This window comes from Mytilus californianus, unplaced genomic scaffold (assembly GCF_021869535.1).
Source record: "Mytilus californianus isolate M0D057914Y unplaced genomic scaffold, xbMytCali1.0.p SCAF_5, whole genome shotgun sequence".
In the NCBI taxonomy this organism is placed as follows: Eukaryota; Metazoa; Mollusca; class Bivalvia; order Mytilida; family Mytilidae; genus Mytilus; species Mytilus californianus.
Genome location: NW_026262701.1, coordinates 112,182,263 through 112,209,500, shown reverse-complemented (window position 1 = coordinate 112,209,500; position 27,238 = coordinate 112,182,263). Strand labels below are relative to the sequence as shown.

At 32.9% G+C, this 27,238-nt stretch overlaps 1 protein-coding gene across 2 annotated transcripts in view; it reads right to left on the bottom strand.

Moving 5' to 3' along the window:
* The window catches only part of LOC127700662 (sortilin-related receptor-like), a 104,616-nt gene that overhangs the window by 64,307 nt on the left and 13,071 nt on the right, over positions 1-27,238 (bottom strand). The window contains exons 5-24 of one of the 2 annotated variants that reach the window (XM_052204228.1): positions 26,137-26,311; positions 25,599-25,697; positions 24,966-25,135; positions 24,089-24,290; positions 23,773-23,808; positions 21,173-21,358; positions 19,685-19,773; positions 19,176-19,351; positions 18,254-18,443; positions 17,549-17,683; positions 15,530-15,612; positions 14,402-14,586; positions 13,114-13,340; positions 12,039-12,312; positions 10,123-10,261; positions 9,507-9,707; positions 4,267-4,386; positions 3,233-3,349; positions 2,914-3,039; positions 544-789 (exon numbers count right to left, since the gene is read on the bottom strand). In XM_052204228.1, coding sequence (XP_052060188.1) covers positions 544-789; positions 2,914-3,039; positions 3,233-3,349; positions 4,267-4,386; positions 9,507-9,707; positions 10,123-10,261; positions 12,039-12,312; positions 13,114-13,340; positions 14,402-14,586; positions 15,530-15,612; positions 17,549-17,683; positions 18,254-18,443; positions 19,176-19,351; positions 19,685-19,773; positions 21,173-21,358; positions 23,773-23,808; positions 24,089-24,290; positions 24,966-25,135; positions 25,599-25,697; positions 26,137-26,311 — 3,176 coding nt within the window. The remainder of the gene's footprint in view (positions 1-543; positions 790-2,913; positions 3,040-3,232; positions 3,350-4,266; positions 4,387-9,506; positions 9,708-10,122; positions 10,262-12,038; positions 12,313-13,113; positions 13,341-14,401; positions 14,587-15,529; positions 15,613-17,548; positions 17,684-18,253; positions 18,444-19,175; positions 19,352-19,684; positions 19,774-21,172; positions 21,359-23,772; positions 23,809-24,088; positions 24,291-24,965; positions 25,136-25,598; positions 25,698-26,136; positions 26,312-27,238) is intronic. The other variant, XM_052204229.1, reaches the window with a different exon arrangement.

Here is a 27,238-nt window from a genome sequence, read left to right as displayed (position 1 = left end):
TAATGTCCCCCTATCTTTATTGGTAGGGCATAAGGTGCAACACTACGAATTTGTGCCTGGCCAGAAAGCACATACCAGAAAGTAGTACATATTTAACACAAAATAGTTCCTATGCATGGGTGTAAGTTCTTTCAAAATATGTAGAATATTTTGTGAATTTTGGTATCAAATGAAAGCTGAATGACTGGTGATCACTGTAGAACACTTTTTGACCCTAATTTTGAATAATAAAAAAATTGCATGAAATCTTAAAAGGAGAGTACATATTGCCTGTTTGTCAGATCTGAAGTACCTGTTTTGGTACATCCGAAGTTTTGGAACCAGTTCTATCTTACATGCAATTAAAGGTATGTTGATTTTTTCAATATAAAACAAAGCGTTGCTTCTACATGCAATTATTGTCACTTTATTTGAACTTAAGACAAAAGAGCTGTAGGTGGGGCATAAAAAGTTTTTTGGTGCTAGACAATCTCTACATAATCATTATTTTTATTTCAGTTTGTCCACCAAGTTACAACCATTTTGTCTATCCACCATCCTTACCTGTAGTTGCATTACAGTTGACTTCATCTTCACCATCATGGCAATCCCTACCACCATCACATTGCCATGTTGAATATATACACTGCCCATCATTACATCTGAACTGGTACGGTGTACAGGTAGTAGTCGTACAATTGGTTTCATCAGACCTGTCTGTACAATCGTTGTGTCCATCACATCTCTGGGCCCATGGGATACACTTAGGCTGGTGTGCAGAACAATGAAATTCATCATCAGTACAAGGATCTAAAATATACAACAAAGCTGTAAATAATAGATTGAATGCTGGAAAATCATGATTAAAGAATAACCTATTATCTCAAACATTTCATCATATCAAATATAACATTAACAGCATACTTTTGACTGCTATTGATGTAAAATACAAATTTAAAGTTTTCTGATGACACAATAAAAAAAAATCCAGTTATACAGAGCTCTAATTTGTTTTCCTTCTACATGCTTTTGAACTTAAACCACTGTAAAAAAGATGCAGAAGGGGACAATCAAAAATGATACTGTAAATTCACCAATTATTGCGAGGTTTTTATCATTGCAAATAATACGAGGCTGTGAATATCGCAATAATATGAACTCACATTCAGATACTGTGGATTCATTTTTATTCGTGGTATACCAATTTTCGTGGGTTTTGTGGGTCACAGCGAACCACGAATTTAAGAATTCAACGAGGAATAATCCCGAGAAATGTATATGGAGTCGGATGTTTATTTCCGGTTATGTTATGCAGTTCTAGTATAGTGTTGACTAGCGATAAACATTGTAACGTAACACGTGTTTTTATTGAAAGAAGATACAAGTATTTTGATTAAATCAATAATAAATATATCGATTATCGGTAATAATTTACTTTTTAAAATTGATTAAAACTGTTCATGGAAAATACCTGCAAGTTGATAATTACCGTGTCATAGTTTGGTTTACTGGTGATTAAATATCAATAGGATTAAGTACAGGGATATTGTTTATGACAGAAACATTTGTTTTCAGACTTTTTACTTATATGACTGTTTATCATATCGTGATAAGGGAAATGAGCTTTCAATCATAGAGTTTTAAATGCCTTATAAAATGTCGACAAGAATTTATAAATTGTAAAACAAACAAATAACTAGTTGTCTCTGTCCATTATTGTGATAGAAGTTTTCAATGAACACTTTAACCTAGAATGACCAAGCGAGGATTTTGACAATTCAAACTCCTTCTTTTTTGTTTGTTTTATTATTGATCAAACCAAGGAGGTTAAATGATGTCCTAAATCAACGAATTACGTATCTGAATTTTTTTATTTTTTTTTTTAAATCAGCAATCCACGAATTTACGTATACCACGAACCGTCTTTTTTTCTCTATCCACGAAAATTGATACCCACGAAAATAAATGAATCCACAGTATATGATGAATATATCTGGATGCAGCTTTTCTTGAAATCCCTATAAATAATCTTGCATTTTTGTCCATTCTTCAAAAATCGCAATAATAAATGCACACAATTATTTCTAAATTTATAGTATGCTGAAAAAAAGCAGCTAATAAATGGAAAATGTGTCCATGGGACAGACGATGCCCCCACGCTCGCATATAACTTTATAAAGGGACATCATAACTCAAGAGGGGTAAAAGTGACGCAACCCAAATTCAAACTTGATCTGTGTTTTGTGGTAATAAGCATTGTGTATAAGTTTCATAACACTTGGTGGAGGCAAACTAAAGTTATAGAATGGAAATCAATTTTGGGACGTATGGACATACATACGGAAGGACGGACAAGTGTAACACTTAATGCCGCAGGGGCATAAAACAAGAAGATAAAATACAAGTCTACAAAACACTTCACTGAAACATTAACCTCAATAAAATTTGGAGTGATCCAAGGTAGATTATGAGAAACAAAACCTGTATAAAGTTATAAATCTTTGTTTTGTTCCAAACATCTGATACAAAATTATTCTAAAAGAAAACAATAAAGTAGTTAGGATGCATTTGGAGTATTGCTGTCCACTCGGCATCTTTCATTGTAAATCACTGATCTGAGACATACGTCCAGTAACATTTGGCTTATTTGATACAGCATGATTTGATATCTACGCTCCAGTAATGTTTGACCTATATGATACAGTATGATCTGATATATACATCCAGTGACCTTTGCCCTATTCAATGCAGCAACGAATGGTAAGACTTTTCTTCTTCACTGGCAGATCCGGGGGGTCCCAGGGGTTAGAACCTCGATTTTTTTTTTTTTTTAATTATGAGAATGTTTCATGGTGTTCCGGGGGTTAGAACCCCCCTTTTCAAAATGACTGGATCCATGCCTGTTAATCACAGATGACATCATATTTAACTCACCAGTAATTTTACAGTTCTTTTCATCTGAACCATCACGACAGTCATCGTCAAAGTCACATGTCCAGTTCCTGTTAATACATCTCCCATTATCACAATGAAATTCATCTGGTGTACAATTTCTGTAAACTACAATAAAAATTATCATATTTCATTAGTTCAAAGTGCTGTATTTTCTATTAATCATGTTATAGAGCTTTATAAAACTCAATACATCTCAAACAAATCTATAAATAATTTTCAATTATTTAATTAGTTAAAGAGATAAGTAACTGTGAGCACAACTTTTTTTTATCTCAGGAGGGAGACGAAGTTTACATACCACAGCCATCTTCATCAGACAAGTCACCGCAATCATTATCAAAATCACAATGCCACCTTAATGGTATACAGTGGCCAGTGCTACACTGAAAGTTCCCAGAGGTACAACTGGCATATGCTGAAAATAAAAATAAAATGGTACGTGTATAAATATAATCAAAACAATCATGTACATATAAAGGTTACTAGCATGCATTCAAAATTTCTTTTGGTCCAATAGGTCATGTAACATCAATTTGATGGATGACGTCTGCTTTCAATTTCACAGTTGATGACTAGATTCATTGGCAACAATATTGTGCAATCACAATCAAGTTTCAAGAAAATTTGAAATGATAATTTTTTTGCATTGTAAGAGTATTGCATTACAATAGGAATAACAGTACTGTATTTAGTTGTCACCAACGCTAGTAAAACTGGATTTGTGACTGTCAAATCCCCAACTAATGGAGGTAACTCTTACAGAACTGTCATTCCTTAAATGTCATGTATATATAGGTTACTTTCATAGCTGTTTTGTCTCTCCTTCCTGTTAGCACTGGAGAGTAAAGTTGCTTTCATTTTGCAATGTGAACTTAAAATTGAACATTGCATTGTATTAAGCAATATCTAGAATTGAAATTGTCTTATTACGATTACGGACAAAGTGAGAGAACTCCAATTATAAATGTTGCTTTCTATTTCTGTTTTAGAACAGATAGATTCATACACCAAGCACTACTTATGTAAATTAATAAAATAGTTTTCTTGACAAGTATGGTTATACACATGCACATCATTTGTAACTAGAATATCAGAGTATATATCATTAATAAATTGTGTGACATTGACATGGGTATGAACTTAAGAATGTTCACCTTGCTGAACTATGTTGTTTGTGCTCTCAAAAGTAGAGATGAAGACAGGAAAATATAGCCATGAAGCCAATGACATAAGAGTTGTGATTACCTTTCATGCAATTTTTACCTTAAAAAATCTCCAAAACTTATAGTACTCATTATTTATGGAATCTGCAACTGAAGTACCAATACTTACGACAGTCCATTTCATCACTGCCATCAGAACAGTCATTGTCACGGTCACAGAACCAGGTTGAGGGGATACAGTCTCCATTTTTGCACTGGAACCTTCCCGCTGTACAATTAGCTTTATCGGCTGTAAGATATAATCATAATTCTTTAATTGTAAAGACTGAATGTGAACGCCTCACAAATTACAATAACATTATAAGTATTACTCTTTTATGGGTAGAAGAAGTGTATTTAATAGAAGATTGGATAAAAAGACAAAAAATTTGAACTTAGCTACATGTAGCATACTAATAACTCACTTAAAGTGAAAAACTTTAACATATTGATTTCTCAAAAATAAATAGAGAATGTGTCCATGGGACACAGATGATGACCCTGCTTGCATAAAACATTATAAAGGGACATAACTAGAGAACTGTAAAAGTGAAGCCACCCAAATTCGAACTTGATCTGTGTTTTATGATATTAATAAGCATGATGTATAAGTTTCATAACATTTGAGGCAAACTAAAGTTAGAAATTGGAAACCAATTTTGGGACGTACAGACGTACAGACAGAAAAGGATAACACTTATGCCCCTTTCAACCTAGTGGTGGGGGCATAAAAATGTTAAGACAGTTTATTAACAAGAAATGATTGTAACAGGATGCTGTTACGAAGTCTCCCAAACGAAGCTCCCATAATTAGTAATTCCCAGTGTTGCCTGACATTGGACAAAGTCCAGTGAAAATTGGTTTGGTCCAGTAAAGTTATATGCATTAGTGATGCCTGGGGACTAACCCTGTATATCATTCAAATCATCTTGGCATGACAAACCAGAATATATATGGTTTAGGGGTGGGGATCTCGACCATTTACAAGATACTACAACATTGGGGGTGGGGGAAACCCCTGGGGACTGACCGTATACATCATTCAAATGTTCGAGACACGACGAACAGGAATATTTATAGTTTAGGCGTGGGGATCTAGACCATTTACAAGATATTAGAACATTGGGGGTGGGGGGGGGGGAACCCCTGGGGACTGACCGAATATGTCTTTCAAATGTTCGAGACATGATGAACAGGAATATATATGGTTTAGGGGTGGGGATCTCGACCATTTACAAGATATTAGAACTTTCTCAAATGGCAGGGGGTCGGGATGACCATTTACCATCATAGCATGACAAACCAGAATATATATGATGAACAGGAATATATATGGTTTAGGGGTGGGGATCTCGACCATTTACAAGATATTAGAACTTTCTCAAATGGCAGGGGGTCGGGATGACCATTTACCATCATAGCATGACAAACCAGAATATATATGGTTTAGGGGTGGAGATCTAGACCATTTACAAGATACTAGAACATTGGGGGTGGGGGAAACCCCTGGGGACTGACCGTATACATCATTCAAATGTTCGAGACACGACGAACAGGAATATATATAGTTTAGGGGTGGGGATCTAGACCATTTACAAGATATTAGAACATTGGGGGTGGGGGGGAACCCCTGGGGACTGACCGTATATGTCATTCAAATGTTCGAGACATGATGAACAGGAATATATATGGTTTAGGGGTGGGGATCTCGACCATTTACAAGATATTAGAACTTTCTCAAATGGCAGGGGGTCGGGATGACCCCTGGGGACTAACCCTGTATATCATTCAAACTATCTTGGTATGACAAACCAGAATATATATATGATTTAGGGGCGGGGATCTTGACCACTTACAAGATATTAGAACTTTCTTAAATGGCAGGGGGTGGGTGGTGACCCCTGGGGACTAACCCTGTTTTTCATTTGATGTGCTTAATCATGACAAACCAGAATATATATGATTTAGGGGTGGGGATCTTGACCACTTACAAGATATTAGAACTTTCTTAAATGGCAGGGGATGGGGGTGACCCCTGGGGACTAACCCTGTATTTCATTTGATGTGCTTAATCATGACAAACCAGAATATATATGATTTAGGGGTGGGGATCTTGACCACTTACAAGATATTAGAACTTTCTCAAATGGCAGGGGGTCGGGATGACCCCTGGGGACTAACCCTGAATATCATTCAAACCATCATAGCATGACAAACCAGAATATATATGGTTTAGGGGTGGGGATCTTGACCACTTACAAGATATTAGAACTTTCTTAAATGGCAGGGGGTGGGGGTGACCCCTGGGGACTAACCCTGTATTTCATTTGATGTGCTTTATCATGACAAACCAGAATATATATGGTTTAGGGGTAGGGATCTGGACCATTTACAAGATATTAGAACTTTTTCAAATGGCAGGGGGTCTGGATGACCCCTGGGGACTAACCCTGAATATCATTCAAACCATCATAGCATGACAAACCAGAATATATATGGTTTAGGGGTGGGGATCTTGACCACTTACAAGATATAACTTTCTTAAATGGCAGGGGGTGGGGGTGACCCCTGGGGACTAACCCTGTATTTCATTTGATGTGCTTTATCATGACAAACCAGAATATATATGGTTTAGGGGTGGGGATCTTGACCATTTACAAGATATTAGAACTTTCTCAAATGGCAGGGGGTCGGGATAACCCCTGGGGACTAACCCTGTATATCATTCAAACCATCTTAGCATGACAAACTAGAATATATATGGTTTAGGGGTGGGGATCTCGACCATTTACAAGATATTAGAACTTTCTTAAATGGCAGGGGTTGGGGGTGACCCCTGGGGACTAACCCTGTATTTCATTGAATGTGCTTTATCATTTAGAACATTTTCAATTAAAAAGATTGTGTCTATCACAAACAGTTTTCAATTTATAATAATTTGAAAATTTAAAAAAATAAAATCCCATAGGGTTCTATAGTAAAACCCTCCTTTCTTTTTGCCCCTCAAAGTACCCCTTTATAAACCCCATTGCACAAACAAAACCCTGATTGCACCACTAGACATGTTAGTCTAACATATTGTGAAACCCTAAGTTAATCTGACAAGCGGTTTTGGAGAACGGGTGCGGACAAGTTCATATTTAAAAGCGGCAGAAGAAGAAGAAGAAGAAGAAGAAGAATAATAATAATAAGAACTGAGCAAAACCAATAAGTCTTCCCAAACTACTTTTGGGAGACTTAATTAAAGAACTATGAGATCAGTTTATAGACAGTGCATCAACACAAAGCTACAAGTTGTTTACTGAAACAGTCTGAAATATAAACATTTATTGCTGTATGTCATATTTGTTTTTCGTTCATTGTTTTGTACATAAATCAGGCCGTTAAGTTTTCACGTTTGAATTGTTTTACATTTGTCATTTAAGGGCCTTTTATAGCCGACTATGCGGTATGGGTTTTGCACATTGTTGAAGGCCGTACGGTGACCCATAGTTGTTAAAGTTCTTCTATGTCATTTGGTCTCTGGTGGAGAGTTGTCTCATTGGCAATCATACCACATCTTCTTATTTTTATAATAACTATAAACGGAAATAAATGGGGAATGTGTCCATGGGACACAGATGATGTCCCTGCTTGGCTATCATATAAAGTTATAAAGGAACATAACTGAAAAACGGTAATAGTGACGCCACCCAAATTTGTATATGATCTGAGTTTTGTGGTTATAACAATAGTGTATAAGTTTCATAACATTTGGTTGAGGCAAACTTATGTTAGAGAACGGAAGCGAAAAATTCAGCAATTTTTCCATTTGTAAAGGGGCATAACTCTAGAACAATAAAAGTGACATCCCCAAAATTTAAACTTGATCTGTATTTTGTGGTAATAAGCATTGTGTATAAGTTTTATAACATTTGGTTGAGGCTAACTTAAGTTAGAGAACGGAAACAAAAAATTCAGCAATTTTTCCATTTGTAAAGGGGCATAACTCTAGATCGGTTAAAGTGACATCACCAAAATTCAAACTTGATCTGTATTTTGTGGTTATAAGCATTGTGTATAAGTTTCATAGCATTTGGTTTAGGCAATCTAAAGTTAGAAAAGGAAACCAACTTTGGGACGTACGGACGGATGGACGTACGAATGGACGTACAGACGGACAAGGGTAAAACTTAATGCTTAATGGGCATAATAAAACTGAATAATTCTGACAATGCGAATAATAGGCCTCAATATAGTTCTTTTGAGAAAGATGGTGATGCCTATCTTGATAATGAAGCATCATCTGTGCAGGTGCCTGTGACCAAGAGGATTTTCAAAGATATATTCTCTAGCAGATCTATCCTTCTCTATGAATAATTGTATAGATTTTGTTGCCTTTTATGGGTCAAAATATGTTATTAAAATAGATATTTGATTTTTTTTTTTTTTTTTTATCGTGAATCTAGGGCATTATGCATCTCAATTTTTGGGGTTGCGTAGGAAAGAATTGAGAGCTCCGCCTGAATTTTTCAAGGATACAGACAAATGTAACCTTTTCAATCTACTAGTTAAAAATTAAATTCATGTTACCTAACATGGTTTAATTATTATTCATGGAGTATCAAATTTTCATGAACATGAAAAAAATGAATCCACAGTATCTAAATACCAATAAACATATAAGTCATAAACTAAAAGTGTATACAGGTATTATTCTCCAGGAGTTCACCTGGGGGACAGGTACATTTCTCTTCAATACTACCGTCAGATATAACAAGATACTAAATTAACTTACAGTGTACACAGGTATTATTCTCCAGGAGTTCACCTGGGGGACAGGTACATTTCTCTTCAATACTACCGTCAGATATAACAAGATACTAAATTAACTTACAGTGTACACAGGTATTATTCTCCAGAAGTTCCCCTGGGGGACAGGTACATTTCTCGTCAATGCTGCCGTCAGATATAACAAGATACTAAATTAACTTACAGTGTACACAGGTATTATTCTCCAGGAGTTCGCCTCGGGGACAGGTACATTTCTCGTCCATGCGGCCGTCAGATATAACAAGTTACTTAATTAACTTACAGTGTACACAGGTATTATTCTCTAGGAGTTCACCTGGGGAACAGGTACATTTTTCGTCAATGCTGCCGTTAGAGATAACAAGTTACTTAATTAACTTACAGTGTACACAGGTATTATTCTCCAGCAGTTCACCTGGGGACAGGTACATTTTCTATCAATGCTGCAGTCAGAGATAACAAGTTACTTAATTAACTTACAGTGTACACAGGTATTATTCTCCAGGAGTTCACCTGGGGAACAGGTACATTTCTCGTCGATGCTGCCGTTAGAGATAACAAGTTATTTAATTAACTTACAGTGTACACAGGTATTATTCTCCAGGAGTTCACCTGGGGGACAGGAACATTTCTCGTCCATGCCACCGTCAGAGATAATAAGTTTTGGCATCAGTTCATCACATTTACATGTCCTATTATTAGAATTAGGATTTTTCAGTCCAGGTTTTGGCAGACACAACTGTGAACATCCACCATTTGATTTGCTGCAAGCTGTTGAATCTAAAACATATAATACATGATCTTCTAATAGGTGATTTTTCACAGAACAACTAAATGTATGTAACAAAAGAAATAACTTTATTTTGCCAAATTTTGTTTGTGATAGGAATAAAATCAACCTAACAATGCTAGAGTCGATCTGATTCTTTACTTTCTACCAAACCAGGGCTGGAACCTGTACTTTTTACTTCTCACTTCTACGGCAATAACAGCTAGCATTACCCAAACGCCTTATCCCCTCCTCTAACTATAGCTGATAAAAATCAGCTTTTGTTTTGGGAGGTTTTTAACAAGGACGACTAATCCCAATACACAAAGTATTTTTAAGTGTACAGGAATGATAATCTACTCATCTCTTCAGTATAATTGCAGAATACTATTCTATTTTAAGAAGCAATTTCTTTAGTATACTAACCATGCTGTGATAAATAGTCTAATATTTTCAGATCCATGACATCTGTTATATTGGTCTTGACTGCCATAATACCACGTCCAGTGAGTTTGTTAGCAGAATATATGGCTTGTTTTAACCAATCACTCCAGTATATCTTGTCCTGAAAATACAAGTTTGTTTACATTATATTTACATGCAAGTAACATCTGGACAAAACATCAAATACATTCATATTTATTATAATTAAATAATATTGAAACTGCTCTGATGACATAAACAAACAGGACTATAATATTCAGCAGGTGAAAGAAAACTGACCAAAGGCCTGCACTAAAGTCTAAATAACTACTAATCAAATCAAAAATAATAAAATCTTAACTAGATTTCTGAAAATGATACATGTTTTGTCTATATTAAGCATGTTAAGCTTTAATGCTATAGCTTTTTCTTCCTTTTTTATTGTACATTCTTTTATGTATCCTTTGATATTCAACCAATCAAAAGGGATGCAGTTGATGTTTCAAAAAACTAGTTTAACCAGCCACATGTTCATGTTCCAATCCCATTCCTGCGTTTGTCTTTAGCTATATTTTAATGCATTCTGACATTTAGAGTTTGACATATAGTATAGAAAGTTGTCTTTTGTGTAAAACCATGTGCTGACCTCTAGATGTCATTTGGTATTTTGGGTTGTTAGGTTACTGTCTCTTTGAGGACTACCCATCATTCCCATCCTTCTTCCATGAGTAGCCCTCATGTATTTCTATTTGTATCCATCTGATGAGTTAAGCCTTTTTCAACTGATTTTTATTGTTTGTTCTTATATGTTGTATTGTTACACCACTGTCCCAGGTTAGGGGAGGGTTGGGCGCCTGCTAACATGTTTAACCCTGCCACATTCTGTATGTGCCTGTCCTAAGTCAGGAGCCTGTAATTCAGTGGTTGTCTTTTGTTTCTGTTTTTCATATTTGTTTTGCATTCATTATTTTGTACATAAATTAGGCCGTCAGTTTTCTCGTTTGAATTGTTTTACATTTGTCATTTCGGGCCTTTTATAGCTGACATTCAGGTGTCACAGGTCAAATCTATTCGTTCATTGTGTGTTAATTTACGTTTTTTTGATTGAGTTTAGCCTTCCAATTGATATTTTATAGTGTGTTTTTCTGTGTTGTGATGTTATACTATTGTTTCAGAAAAGGGAGAAGGTTTGGTACCATTAAAATGTTTAATCCCGCTGCAAATGTTTGCACCTGTCCTAAGTCAGGAATCTGATTACAGTAGTTGTCGTCTGTTTATGTAGTTCATACGTGTTTCTAGTTTATCGTTTTTATATAGATTAGACCGTTGGTTTTTTCCGTTTGAATGGTTTTACACTAGTAATTTTTTGGGGCCCTTTATAGCTTGCTGTTCGGTGTGAGCCAAGGCTCCGTGTTGAAGGCCATACCTTGACCTATAATGGTTTACTTTTATAAATTGTAACTTGGATGGAGAGTTGTCTCATTGGCACTCATACCACATCTTCCTATATCTATATACAGTAGAGTTTTGCTCATTGTTGAAGGCCATACAGTGATCTACAGTTGTTAATTTCTGTGTCATTTGGTCTCTTGTGGAGAGTTGTCTCATTGGCAATCATACCACATCTTTTTTATTTTTATACTCAGTTGTCTGCAGTCAAAATAACAATACTCTAATGAGTTTCAATCGTCTGTTTTAAAACTTATTACATCTATGTAACAAATAATAATAATGAAAATATGCCTGTTTCTATAACAGAAATTTAACAAGTTTTTGTATTTAATCTAATTTTACAAAAAATGAAGCCACCTTTATCTGAAATCAACATCAATATTTAACCTTCCAAAACTATCTACACAGGCAATAAATCATATTTCTTTCAAGTATAAAATGAAAGAGCAATTTAACATTAAACTTACTTTATAAATAGCAATGGCATATGGATGTGGGGTTAAGGAAGTCCCATGAATCAACCATTTTATTTCACTGCCATCCAAATTAGCAGATGAAATTCTGTCCAAATGAGCATCAGTCCAGTAAATCTTCATCTCTCTATGATCTATAGTAATACCATTGGGCCAATAAACATTTGAGGTGCCTGTAACAATGGCCTTTATTGTGGTTATGTTTCCATCCATGGATGCCTTCATGATCCTTGGATTTTCTCGAGACCAGTCTGTCCAATACATCCAGCTGTAATATAAACGTTTAATAATCAATGTTATCTATAGTTGTACCCCTATAAATATCACTGTAAATGGTTCTCTCTGGAAATTTCTTTTTTCTGTTTATACAGTTCTTCGGATACTAATTTTTGACTGCCAATTTTCTATCACTATATTCTGTAAAGGCTCAAACAACAAGGTTGAATCTGACAGCACCAATGATGATCTTAATAGGTTTTGGCTATTCTTTTTAGACCCTTTTCATGTTCTTTAAAATAAATTTAACTTACTTTGCTTCACAAACTTTTTGTCTTCAGCATACATGATGAAGGTTTTAAGAGAATATTCTACATACTGAAAACTGCTTCCTTTGGTTCAAGTTCATGCAGAATGTCCATTTATATGTATTGAACTGTATGAATTCTAAATATTCTCTCTTGTATTGTTTCACAATGTGTTATTTTGTGGCCATATAGCTCACTCCACTTTATAGATTTTGCTTTGCTCATTGTTGAAGGCTGTACAGTAACCTAAATTTGTTAACATCCTAGTTCTTTGTATAACAAATGTCAGATTGTCTCATTGGCAATCATACCACATCTCTTTGTATAACAAATGTCAGAGTTTAAGTACAGCAACTCATTTCACAAAACTCTTACAAGAAAAAATACATGTATGTCATAAAATTTTTAGTATAGCCTAGGATTAATTTATATAAGTGTAAAAATTGTCTTTTTCTGCTTTGTTCCTGTACACACAACTTCTCTGGATTAATTTGTGGACTTGTGTGAGAACCCATAAGATTTAAATGTGTTTAAAAACAACATACCCAAAATGTGGGTCAAGTACTAGACCTCTTGGTCTATCGAGATGTGTATGATTTACAAGTTTTCTCCTAAACTGTCCATTCTTCCTGGCTACTTCAATAGATTTATTTACTGAATCAATCCAGTACAGATTGCCACCAGTCCAATCAAATACCAAGGACTCTACTGTTGACATGCCACGCCCCATAGCAACTACAGACATATTACCAGTACCATTTAAGTTCATTTGCTGAAAAGATGTACAGAAAAACATATTATCAAGTAAAATTACAAAAATACCGAACTCCGAGGAAAATTCTAAACGGAAAGTCCCTAAGTAAATGGCAAATTAAAAGCTCAAACACATCAAATGAATGGATAACAACTGTCATATTCCTGACTTGGTACAGGCATTTTCTTATGTAGAAAATGGTGGATTAAACCTGGTTTTATAGTATCAATTTGCTTTTTCAGAAGGGATAGCCAAAGATACACTCTTTCCAAATTCCCTGCCATCCACTTCTCACCCTTTCTATCCTATAAGATTCTCCCTTTTTTAAATTTGAACATTCCTTCTTGCAGAAAGATCTCTGTTACTACTTTCCCTGTACTGCACAACCTCATATCCAGCCCAATTCTATCTTCTTGATAAAGAAAACTAATTTTGAGTATGATTTTACCTTTATGTCTTTAACATATTTAGATATTTGACAATGCAAGCCTGGACTGGAAGGACCAATAGATATAATATACAGCTAAAGTACATACATGTCCAAGACAAATCCAGATGTTGATATCATTGATATCAGATCAATATCGATGAACTAATATACTCAATACATAACCAGATGTCGATTACAATGATGATACAAATGACTAAACCTGATGTAGATATCGTCAACTTTAAAGATTACTGTAGCAGATAGACATTTGGAACATAGTTAGTCAATATCAACTTGATGTCGTCACGACATAGATGATATAGACATGTATCAGATGAATATAGTGTTAACTCATTAAAAGAACAAATCATTTGAGGACATTTTTGAAAGTCTCATTGGAAATTGTACAGCATATCATTTTTTTTACATGGCTGAATTGCCAAATTTAATACGGAACATAAACTAACCTATATGAATAGTAAACGTCATGAAGATTCTTTTTAATTTCAATATGGAATCTATATAGAATCAATATCGTTACAGTTACAGTATCTATAGTCATCATAAAGAAAGCATTGACCTAAACTCTGTCTATCTACAATTATATTATTAGGTCGTCCCTCTGACCAGTTAATAACACTAAACATACCATTATTTTATTAGGTTGTCCCTCTGACCAGTAAACAATATTTTCTCTATAATTAAAGGCTATAGCATAGATGCTTCCTCTTAAACCAATCCTGTTTACATCCATAATATTCTCATCTCGTTCTTGTCCAAAAATGTACCTCCTTATAAAGTGTCTAGATGAATACAACAGGAATTCTTTTGATTCTGAAGTTACATATATAATTTTTTTATTTAAAATTTACAATACTGAAAAAAGAAATAATGTTGAAATACAATTTAAATTCTTTAAATAAAAAAGTAATTCTAAACTTTTACAATCCTAAATAGGTGATTCTACATTAAAAGTGTCAGTTGTATAAATAAATAAATAGGGCTTTATAAATTGGACCATTTGATACAGAAAGGTCACTTGTGATATCACTATGATGTCATAAACATATCAAAATTTACACATTTGATCTCAAATGGCCATTTTACACTTAGTTTTTGAAAAAAAAATAGAAACAAGTCGAGGCATTACTCAAAAAGATATTTTTCACATATTAACATATTTATAAAATACATCTTCTTTTTGGGTAAAGCATTTGCTCATATCTTAAAACTAATAACAAAATCACAAAGCAAGTCTTTTTGTTTTGCATGAACTTCAAGCCGTTTGAAGCTTTACTGCAATAGTAAGACAAAATTCTAAAATATAAATATTAATATCTGCATTCAATACCGTATGAACATAGAATGATATTTGGCAGATTTATGTTACTTTTTGATTTTTAATTCAAAGGGCCAAAAATAGTGGCCTGATCATACCTTCTCCTTTCATAAATTGTGTCTTTGTTGTGAGTAGATTTGTAGTAGATTAAAATTCTGTTGAACATAGAAATTCTCATATTCAAATTAAATATGAACTTTCAACCCTTAAAACTAACAAATTATTACAACTTCATGACCTTAATCGAATAAAATTTGGACACTGGTGCCACTGAAATATTATAAGTGATTAAAACTGATGCTTGCAAACTAAACCTACGAATAAGAAATTACTTTGAAATGGAAATCAACTTTCATTTTTGTATCAAAACTCATCATTTGATTTTGTTCAATATTTATCAACAATTTTTGTAAGAAACAATGAGACTTTGTTAATTACCTGCTACAGGACATGACAGCATATAGGGGGAGTATTTGTACTCTTGTCCACCATGACAGGTATCACCAGAGATCTTACGGTATCTGTAAATATAGATATTATATAAATCTATTATAAAGCAATAAATATGAGCAATGTGACTTTATTTATATTATATAGTCATTCGAATTCTCTTAAAGATGGTTGTTCATATTATTATTTCATGACTGTATGTTCATTCGTTTCTGAAAACAATTTACAGATGTGTACACCAACACAGACTTGGACAACAGAAGTACTCCAATAATCCCTATAAACTTTGTTGAAGTGAACTATAAATCAGAGAAAATTTACCTTTAAAATTTATTTCAAACACAAGCCTAAAGCAATAATTATTGAAAAAAAAAATTGAAAGATAAACATTGTATATGTGTATTGGAGGCAATATCTGTAGTCTCTAAAGAAAGCCTGTTATTTTATTGTGTATACATGCATTGCTTCCCTTCCCACATTTACACATGCATTGATTCAATGAATGATATAATTCCAAAATGAGCAATTGGGGTTATATCAGATAGCAGTTCACACAGTTAAAACACTTAAATTTCTTTTTACAGTATTTTTCTAAAAATTTTCAAAAATATAAAGAGTTGTTGAAGATTTACACAACTTCATTATTCCCCTAAAGTCTGTAATTTCAGAATTATTTTAAAACTTTATTGATTTCCTTCTTCAAATTTTTTGTTTTGAATTCCAGAGTTCTCTCCTCTTGAATGGGAAAATAATTGTTTTATAGGTATTGGACCTGCAATTTGGCCTATCCTTATAAGAAATGTTTTAATTACATTCTTTGATGCTTATATCGATCACTATGTTTAAGGCCGTACGGTTGCCTATAATTTAATTCATCCACTTTATTTCAACTTTGGTGGATAGTTTTCTCATTGGCCACCATACCACATCTTCTTATTTATATATTATAAAGTTTAATTGTTGGTGGCAGCTTTGTATGAAGGTATAAAGGTTGTTAACCATAAATTGCCAATTGAGAAATAAATGAATAATTTCTCTTAATTTGGAAGCAGTTTGAACTTTACAGATAATTTTACATATAACCTTATTCAACTCTTCCATTTTAAGTAACTATGGATTTTTTAGTTGCATTTTTTCTCAGTGGTTGTTTGAGTCAGCAACTATAACTTTTAACGGGGACTACAATGACATATTTTTTCCAAATGTTGGCAGGAACTAGCCTTCAACAGAAAATTTCCACAAAATTCAATCACAACTTTTGTTGATTTTACCATTTTGTTTTTATTATACATGTAGTATATATTGCAATATTCAGCAGGAGCGACACATTTTGGCTTGAAAAAGAATGCTAATATAAGGATTCAGGTAATATCTGATCTGAAGTAAGTAAAGGTTTTCATAGAAACGATGACAAAGAGGTATAATTGATCGGAAAGCTGTAGTGGCCTTTCAGGTTGATACTTAACATCACATTTACATTAACATACAAAACATACAACCAAGCAGGCTAATTTGACACATCTGCTTTAATGTGTGATGCAGCTTTAATGTGTGATGCAGCTTTAATGTGTGATGCAGCTTTAATGTGTGATGCAGCTTTAATGTGTGATGCAGCTTTAATGTGTGATGCAGCTGCTTTAATGTGTGATGCAGCTTTAATGTGTGATGCAGCTGCTTTAATGTGTGATGCAGCTTTAATGTGTGATGCAGCTGGTATATTTTTATTTAAAACAAATGACATATTTGGCATGAAACCTTCAAATTGGTGAAAAGTGAGGTCATAAAAAAAACTGTCAGTGCTGTTTTCAATGAAATAAATTTGTTTATCTGTATTTTTACCAAGAGTTTTCATTAAAGGCTAAGTAAGCAATTTCTGACCACTAAAATTTCCCCCCAAAGATAGTTTTTTTAACTTCAGAGGTCAGTATTTCTTGTGTTTGAATAACTTATAAATACATGTAATTGCATAGACTGATAGATATTTACTTTTGCTATTTATAAACATACCCTCTACTGTAAGGATAAAATGTGCCTTCTGGACAGGGAACAGGGGGATGGTGTAGATCTATAGTACTGTTACGATCTTCTTCACAGGTTTCAGTTATACCCCAGGAACTTTCAGTTAATGCAAAACCAACATCACTGAAAATTAATAAAATATCAAAGCTAATGCATTGTCTTTTTTTTTTAGAAAATTTGAACCAAAACTAAAATATATCATGATTTTTTAAACATATTATTACAGTCATTTTTAGGTAGCTAATTTCAAAGTAATTGCAAAATTTGTTCATGTTCTCCATCATAATTTATACATGTGTAAATTGTGTACATGCTCTCCAACATAATTAATACATGTGTAAATGTGCACATGTTCTGGAACATAATTTATACATGTGTAAAATTTGTACATATTCTTCAATATAATTTGTGTTCTCAATATCAACAAATCTCCTGTGTTAAGGCAAAACCTATTTTCCCAAACTTCATTCAAACTTTAAGCAACAGTATTCACATCCGTTCAATACATCTGTCTATTTTCCAGGACCTGTCAATTGATTTACAATTTAATTTATTCTCATCCTAAATTTGTTTATAACACAATAAACTAGATTTTTATATGACGACATCTATATATAAATGTGAAAAGAAAACCAACGGCATATATCAGAGAAAATAACTATTTATAAGTATTTGCGAAATAAAATATCTTACCATTCATAATCTTCCCTAGAACAAGAACAATTCTTTTCTATGACTTCTCTGTCATAATCTCGTCCATTATAACAATCAGCATGTGCAATACGTCTTTCATAAACTGTCTTTTTACCCAGAATGCAACCAAAATATGGCTTCTGATCGGGGAAAGACCACATCTTGTAATCATCTTCCTTGCATTGAAAGGCTGCAAAATTTTAAAACTGGTTCTTGGCATATTCATTTTGCAATGTAAAATAAAATAGAAAAAAAAATACATATAAAAATCAAATTAAACCATGAAGACTTCTGAACTACCTTCACATATTTGTTCATGGTAATTTTATTTTAAAAGTAAGTTGAATATATCTACTCGAGGCTTTGTTAATGACCAATGTTATACAATGAAATCTGTCCTAAATCGATATTGTGTATAATGGAAACCTGTCTACATCAAACTTGTGTAAAATGAAAACCTGTCTCCATCAATCCTGTTTAAAATGAAAACATGTACTAAATCAAACCTGTCCTAAATCAAAACTGTGTGAAATGGAAACCTTTCTACATCAAACCTGTAGTAAACTGGAAACCTGTCTTCAATGAACTCTTTTTATAAAAACAAATTTACCTGTGCAAACCAAACACTTGCGTGAATCTTAAATAAACATTTTAAGCCTGTAACAGTTCCATTAGACAGGAATCACTTTTCTATAAAAAAAAAGTCTTTTACAAATGTGATTTAAAGGAGATGAGGGGTATACATCCATGAGACAGCAACCCAAAGACACTTAAACCCCAAAAGACAACTGAGGTCTAAAAATATTTTATTTCTCTAACAAAAAAATGTTAATCAGACTTTATGGAACTGAAAGAGAACTGCTTTTTATCATAAATTACAGAAGTAAGAAGGAATATTTGGTAGAAAAGAAATCATACATACGGAATATTGTACGTAAGTCTATCTGTATGATCAGCCAGCGATGTCTCTCTAGATGTGAACCAAACAATGTAAAGACAGATGTCATCTCCCCAGGTTCTGTAAGGATACCATATACACGAATCTTCTCTTCATGGAACTTATAGGTTACCCAGGTTTCTCCTTCATTCCAAGAGTAACTTTAATTTTAAAACAAATAATATACAGAAAATACTTAACTGTAGAGGTAGCATGTTTACTGACATTTATCTGGAGCATAATATTGTTTTGTTTCATGTGGATGTATTTTGTAATCTATAATACCAAATATATTTGATTTAAGTGCTATCTGAACCTGGTTAAACTTTGTATTATAGACCTTACAAAAGGTCAAAATAAAATTATTTTACCAGTGTATCCAGTGATGAACATAAACCTAAACATTCCCCGTAACAAAAAAAGATGTTTAAACTATATATATATTGCCATTGAGTAGTAACATGCTTTTAGCCTTGCTGCTATGTAAAACTTACAACAACTCGTCTGTGGTTCTGAACTGTGGCACCGAGATGATAAGTCCACCATGATCTCCCATAGCATAATACTGGTTACCTTCTAAAACCTGAAATATTATATAAACATTAACATAATGTGTTACTTGAGGAAGGGGGAAAGGGTGTGAAATTTTGGCATACATGTTGGATAACAAACCTGATAGTATAGATTTTTACAGAAATAATCAAGAATTTAGCATAAAAATGGGACTTTTTTTTGTATGAAAACATCTATAATACTATGTCCTTTGGAAGTATTCTTTTTAGCAAGAAAAAAGAAGCACTGAGCCCTATTTTTTTATTACCTAAACATTATTCCATTTAAGTTATCTCCTCAAAATCTTTTTTTTTTTATTACAAAAATTGTCTTTTTCTATTACAAAATTGTCTTTATCTATGAATTTTCACTATTTAATCCTACAAAAGATTATTATTTCAATAAAGCTGAAGCCTGATGACATTCACTTTTAACTTTTGGAATAGCATGATATGAACTACATATTGATCAAGTACAGTCAAACCTGCATATGTGACATTCAAAATTGAAATTCAAAATGTGTAGGTTATACTACAGCGTGACAAGAAGAGAATGACCTGACTAGATAGGTTTTTTGCTTAATAGAGGTGACCTTTGTAGCAGGTTTGACTGTATAGGTGGTGTTTAATAGAGGTGACTTTTGTAGCAGGTTTGACTGTATAGGTGGTGTTTAATAGAGGTGACTTTTGTAGCAGGTTTGACTGTATAGGTGGTGTTTAATAGAGGTGACCTTTGTAGCAGGTTTGACTGTATAGGTGGTGTTTAATAGAGGTGACCTTTGTAGCAGGTTTGACTGTATAGGTGGTGTTTAATAGAGGTGACCTTTATAGCTGCTTGACTTTATAGGTGGTGTTTAATAGAAGTGACTATTATAGCAGGTTTGACTGTATAGGTGGTGTTTAATAGAGACAACCTTTGTAGCAGGTTACTGTATAGGTGGTGTTTAATAGAGGTGACCTTTATAGCAGGTTTGACTGTATAGGTGGTGTTTAAAGGTTTGACTGTATAGGTGGTGTATAATAGAGGTGGCCTTTGTAGCAGGTTTGACTGTATAGGTGGTGTTTAATAGAAGTGACCTTTGTAGCAGGTTTGACTGTATAGGTGGTGTTTAATAGAGGTGACCTTTGTAGCAGGTTTGACTGTATAGGTGGTGTTTAATAGAGGTGACCTTTATAGCTGCTTGACTCTATAGGTGGTGTTTAATAGAGGTGACCTTTATAGCAGGTTTGACTGTATAGGTGGTGTTTAAAGGTTTGACTGTATAGGTGGTGTATAATAGAGGTGGCCTTTGTAGCAGGTTTGACTGTATAGGTGGTGTTTAATAGAAGTGACCTTTGTAGCAGGTTTGACTGTATAGGTGGTGTTTAATAGAGGTGACCTTTGTAGCAGGTTTGACTGTATAGGTGGTAAAACTCTAGTGTGAAACTGACCTGTCGCCAAGTGTATCCAGCATTGGAAGATAAAAACATATCAGGATCATGTTTCAGGTTAGTTCCAGTAACCCCCATACCAACAACAAGGCCTGGAGCAGATGTCTTGGACATGATGTTTGAGGCACGACTTCCAGGGTATAGTCGACTAAATTCTTGAGTCAAGTGGAGTGAACAGCTCTGAAACTAAAAGGCAAAAAATCAATAATTCAGGCAAAGAAACTCTGGATTTAAAGTTGCTTAATACATATTTTACTTTTTTAAACCAAAACATACCAGTAAATGCATTTCCTTCTTTTTAAGAATATTATAGCTACAGAGGATTGATTATTATTCATGGGATACCAATTTTCTTGGATTTCGTAGTTACAGACAAACCATGAATTTAAATGTTGAACGAAGTACACATTCTCTATAGGCTTGTATGCAGACTTTTGTAAATCATGAAATCAAATATCCACGAAAAATATATTTTTCCTTAATACACGAAAAATTGGGACCAAAGAAAATAAAGGAATTTACAGTACACAGAATTATACTTTTGTAGTCTTTTTTTTTTTCATTTGAGACACTTTTGGAGCAAATTTATTTTTAGATCAACAGTAAAAACTTCCAGACAAACATATCCTCGTCGTATGGGTTTTCGTGCTATTAAGAATGCATTGTGACGTCACAATTTCCATTGAAAAAGCATGTATAGTAAGAATTCATATGACGTACGAAAACATATGATCGGAGTATATATATATAGAGTAAATTTGTAATATTCTCAAGATGTTACTAAGAATTCTAATGCAATCATTTTGTATAAATGGTTATGTTTTGATGACAATTAGCGTACAATTCTCTATCTACCTGTCTGTAACTACGGGAAGCCGACATTTTGAATTCTGGAATGTATTGACATGTAATTTCTCCAATAATAAGCAAACAAATTCACATTTTGCACCTTGAAATCTTCTTTTTAGCATCAATTAGAGATTGTATTTGAAACTTTGCAGACTTCCATTGGTAGTTTTACTGTTGCAAATGTTCGTTTACCTGTCTCTGCTACGCATCACCAGGTAAACTCAATTTGCGACAGTAAAACTGCCGATTGACGTCTGCAAAGCTTCAAATGCAATACAGTTAACTCTTGAATACAGCAGAGACATATATACAGTTAGTTGAAATACTCAAATTCTATTTTTTTTTACATTGAAAAACATAATTTTCTTATCAGTGTTACCTTTCCATTTCTAATTCCTCGTGTAAAGATGGTTTCTTATTGAAGAATTAACACTTAAGTATAATATGAGGCAGGTGCTAACTGATCAGCTCCTAAAGTTTTTATCCAAGTGAATTTTGCATGTTTTTTGTCATCATACTTTTCGGCTATTTTGGTGTAATCAGATACAAATTAGCAGGAAATTTTGTGCTTCTTTATGATGTTGAATGAAAAATTTAAAAAAACAGACACAAATTTCATTGTCTTGATGTTGCTCAAGTTTTTCCATGGCAATAGTTTATAGACTCAAATCAACCTTTATACAATTTATGCAAATCTCAGAATTGTATAACTTGAGTCCTATCTATTGTCACTTTTGCTGTTTTGACAATCAAATAGTTTTACAATAATAATACTCATGCAACAGCATTTTCTACATGCACTGATTGTACTATTAACCACATAATAATAAGGCAAAATATTAAATATCATGCTTATTAAACACAACCAACATTTATACCATACTGTAGCCATGGTAACATTTATTGCATAAGGACAATTATTAAATCTAATTTTTGTAAATTCAATTTCAGTTCAAATGTGAGACTCTATAAAAATAACAATATTTGAAAAACAGACACATTGTTAGAGTACTTCACCCCTACTTTTGTAGACAGGGCATACAAACTATATATATGAAATAATTTCATTGAAAGACTAATTTCTAATTTAAAATCAAATGCTGTTCAATTGAATTGATTCATAAACAGCAAAGTGTTTAAATTCTTATGCAATTTATTAACATGAAACTTTTCATATTGAAATTTTTACTTGAAATGGATTACAGGTTCATGTGAGTTTGCAACACAACGTGATTCCTGGTTGGTTAGTTATAAGAATAGAGATTTACAATTTTTGGTTCAAAATTCTGGTTTCTGAGACATTAAAAAGTAAACATAACTAAAATGTTGTTGATTTCATGTTGATATTTCATCTTTTTTGGTTTTTTTTCAATTTTACGTTGCATTAGGGGCTATTTATCTGAATTCTGCACTATTTCATCAAATATCTAGTATTACCAGAACTAATGAGTCAGTATTAGGGTCTAACATTGAAATGATTTGTTTTTATATGATGATTCAGAACTATAAATGATGAGATTTCACATATAAAGTTGAAACAGTAATATATATGCCTTGCGTTTAGTATATTTAGTACAAGGTCCATTCATACATTAAAATAATATTGTTACAGTAGATCTTAACATGTCAATAATCATCTAATAAAACATGCTATGGGATTATGAACACATACAAAGAACTGCATGGACAGACAGACACACTAGAGACAAGACAAACTAATAATGCTGATTGTAAAGACAGCCTATCATTACCTTGTACATCTTTTTGTTTTTATCATGTTTATGATGCTAAAACATACATATCTAAATTGTATTTGAATGAAACATGTTTTTTCTCATTTTAAATCTACTTAAATTTCTAAAATTACTAAATATTGATGTCATCTTATATCTCTTTATAAACCGAAACAAAAATTGTCAGAATAACTTTTTCTTCTTAGGAAATGAAAAGAAAAAAGAGAAATGGTTTTTACTTGGATAAAATTTCAATCAACTGAGTGAAAGCATATTTTTTGTAAGACTGACCTCTATGTATGTTATCAATATAATGTCTTGTATATATATTTACCTTTGAACAATTAGTAGGATGACCTTGAGCATCTACTAATGGTGCTGTTAGAGGTACCCAAGTTCCACCTTTATCAAAGGTAATCAATGACTTTTGACCCTCTATAGTTAGAACAGAGGTATTTGTCTGAATGTTAGCAATGTAAACTCCTCTCAGGGCAGATATCTTAGTCAAGTCAACAAAAGGGTCTTTAGCAAAATATCTACAAAATAAAGTTCAAGAGTGTTGTCAAAATGGCCTTTAATATGTAGTATGAAAATAAATTACAATTTAAATCATTGTAATCATATAGAAACTAGAAAACTAACATGCCAGGAAGTATCCTTTTATATAATTAGCACATTTTGAAATATTGACACAAGAAAATAAATCATTATAGGATCTGCATGAATATCAAGTTTCTTTAAAATATAAACGCTATGATTTTTATATGTATTTTTGCCTGAATTTTAATACTTGTGGCAAATGGAAAAATCAATTTGGAATAGTATATTATACCTATATTACAATTTTGGTTGCAGTCCTACCAAAGAAAGATGTTGCTCAAAATTTGTGATTTGATTTTACAAAAACTAGGTTTTTATTACATATCGTTTACCAATTTCTCACACATCTTTTTTTAACAGGAATCAAATTGGAATAGGTATTAAACCTATAATTCAAATTTCGTTGAAGTCCTTGCATAGAAATTGTTTCTCAAAATTGGTGTTTTTTTAATAAAAAGTAAATATTTACTGCAATTTCACACCCAATCCCCCACTTTCATAAAAAAAATCAACCAATTTGTTCTAGCATATTATACCAATATACCAGTTTCCTTTGCACAAAAAGATGTTTCTTATTTTTGCAATTTTTGAACCCCTTTAGGCATACAAACCTGAGCCAAGAATCCTTGTTTGCTCCTTTAGGGTTATAGTAAATGATATTTTCCAAAGACAATGAATATTCAGAGCCTGTAACATCAGAGATATACAGATTTGTACTGGTCTTGTTGTGTTGAACACACAGAAACACTTGGTCCTCAGTGGCATCAGCAACAAAATAATCCTACAAATATAAGACATGTTACATATCGTCAATCTTTCTTCTGGTACTGATTCACTTGATGTTTAGTTATCATTTATTTAATCTACAATTATAAAAAATATTTTCAATCTGGTTGACATTTATGTTTCAATTGTGCTTTTAATTAATCATGATTGGCTTCTTTAAATGACAATATAGACTATTTCAAACTTGCATGCAAGCATTTATTCTGATATCATCTAAATGTTCATGTAGAAATTTATTCTGATATCATCTAAACTTTCATGTAGAAATTTATTCTGATATCTTCTCAATGTTCATGTGGAAGTTTATTTCATTGAGGAACATGCTTATAAGTTTATAAATTCAAGCTTTACAGATAAAAAGAAAATTATGAAATAGAATATTACGGTTATATCTAAAAAAATAAACAATAGTACAAAATGCACAGCTGACATTAAGAATAACAACAATATGTACTGACCAGCCTTGTATATCTGTTTCCAAACTGTGCATTCACAAATTTTCCTCTTTTGTAGGATACCCACAACTGTAAGGTAGTACCGGTACCTCCTAATAATCTCTGAAAAATAGAAACAGACAAAATTAACACCGATAACTGCTAAAAAATATTAATTTTGATAACGATAACTACTAAAAAACAGGCAAGATTAACAATAATGACTGCTCCAAAAAAACTGATAATGTTAACACTGAATGGTTAAAAACTGACAATGTCAGCATTGAATGGCTAAAAACTGGCAATGTTTACATTGAATGGCTGAAATCAGACAATGTTAACACTGATAATGACTGAAAACTCACAATGTTAACACTGATAATGGCTTAAAACAGACAATGTTAACACTGATAATGGCTGAAAACAGACAATGTTAACACTGATAATGGCTGAAAACAGACAATGTTAACACTGATAATGGCTTAAAACAGACAATGTTTATAATTGCAGTTTTTATTCAATTAAATTAAGTTCTAATAAGCCATCAACTATTAAAACTTACAACTTTCTTTACAGCAAACATGTACTGTCCTATCATCTGGAAATCTTCAACATCCATCATTAGAGGCTGAGCATCTCGGACAAAGAAATCAGAACTTTTGACTATCGAGCTTCCTCCATCAATCTGTACTCTCTCAACAAAGATATCATTTGATTTGTCATAATCTTTATTACCCCTAAAATATAGATAATGTCATGTATCTAATTAAAAAAAAATAATAATATTACCATACAAATAATCTACTTTTAACAATAACCAAAGAGATCAGTCTTACAGTACATGTCAGATATATCATATCTAAATGGTTTAACACAGCCTCATTTTAATCCATATCCAATGTTCAATTCTGTGACCTACTTTTGTGTACAGATGCCCTTAATGGATTGTAATAGCTTCACAATAAAGTCAGGTTAGGGCAAAAGTCAATGTTGACACAAATATGAGTATTTGGACATTATCAAACAATCACAATCAGAGCTAAGACATAAACAAGTCTGTTTTTGTTTCTGACTTATAGAAGTCAAATCATGTATTTTGATAAAAATGTGTTAACAATTTTGGACTTGTCCAAGTCAGAAAACAACAGACTTGTTAAAGTCTATCTATGCTTCATAAAACAGTACAAAAACACATTATTTGACTTTATGGTACATCACCTATGAGAATAAAATCTTTTCTGGGAATTTACAAGGACATGAGCTATCTACAAGTGATGATCTGATTGAACAGTTTTCTTTACATCTAATTTTTTTTCCGGTTTTAGTGGTTATAAATGGTTGCATCAGAAAGTGTACATCGTATCCGTTTTTTTTTATAACCAAACTCATAATTTTCTTCAGAAGACAAAGCATTGCCTAACAATGTTGTGTCAATTTCATGTAGATTTTTATATTTGTTAATGGGTCTTGAAGTTAACCAATTTTGGTAACTTTTCGATTTGACGGTCATTAATTGACTTGTTGGAGACTTATATTGTTTAAATAAAGGGAGAAAACACATGAAACATGCAAATTTAGACTTATTTACGTCTGAGCTCTGACCAATCACACTATTGCAGTCATTTTCGGAAATCCCGGATTATTTGACGACCCGGCGGGTATCC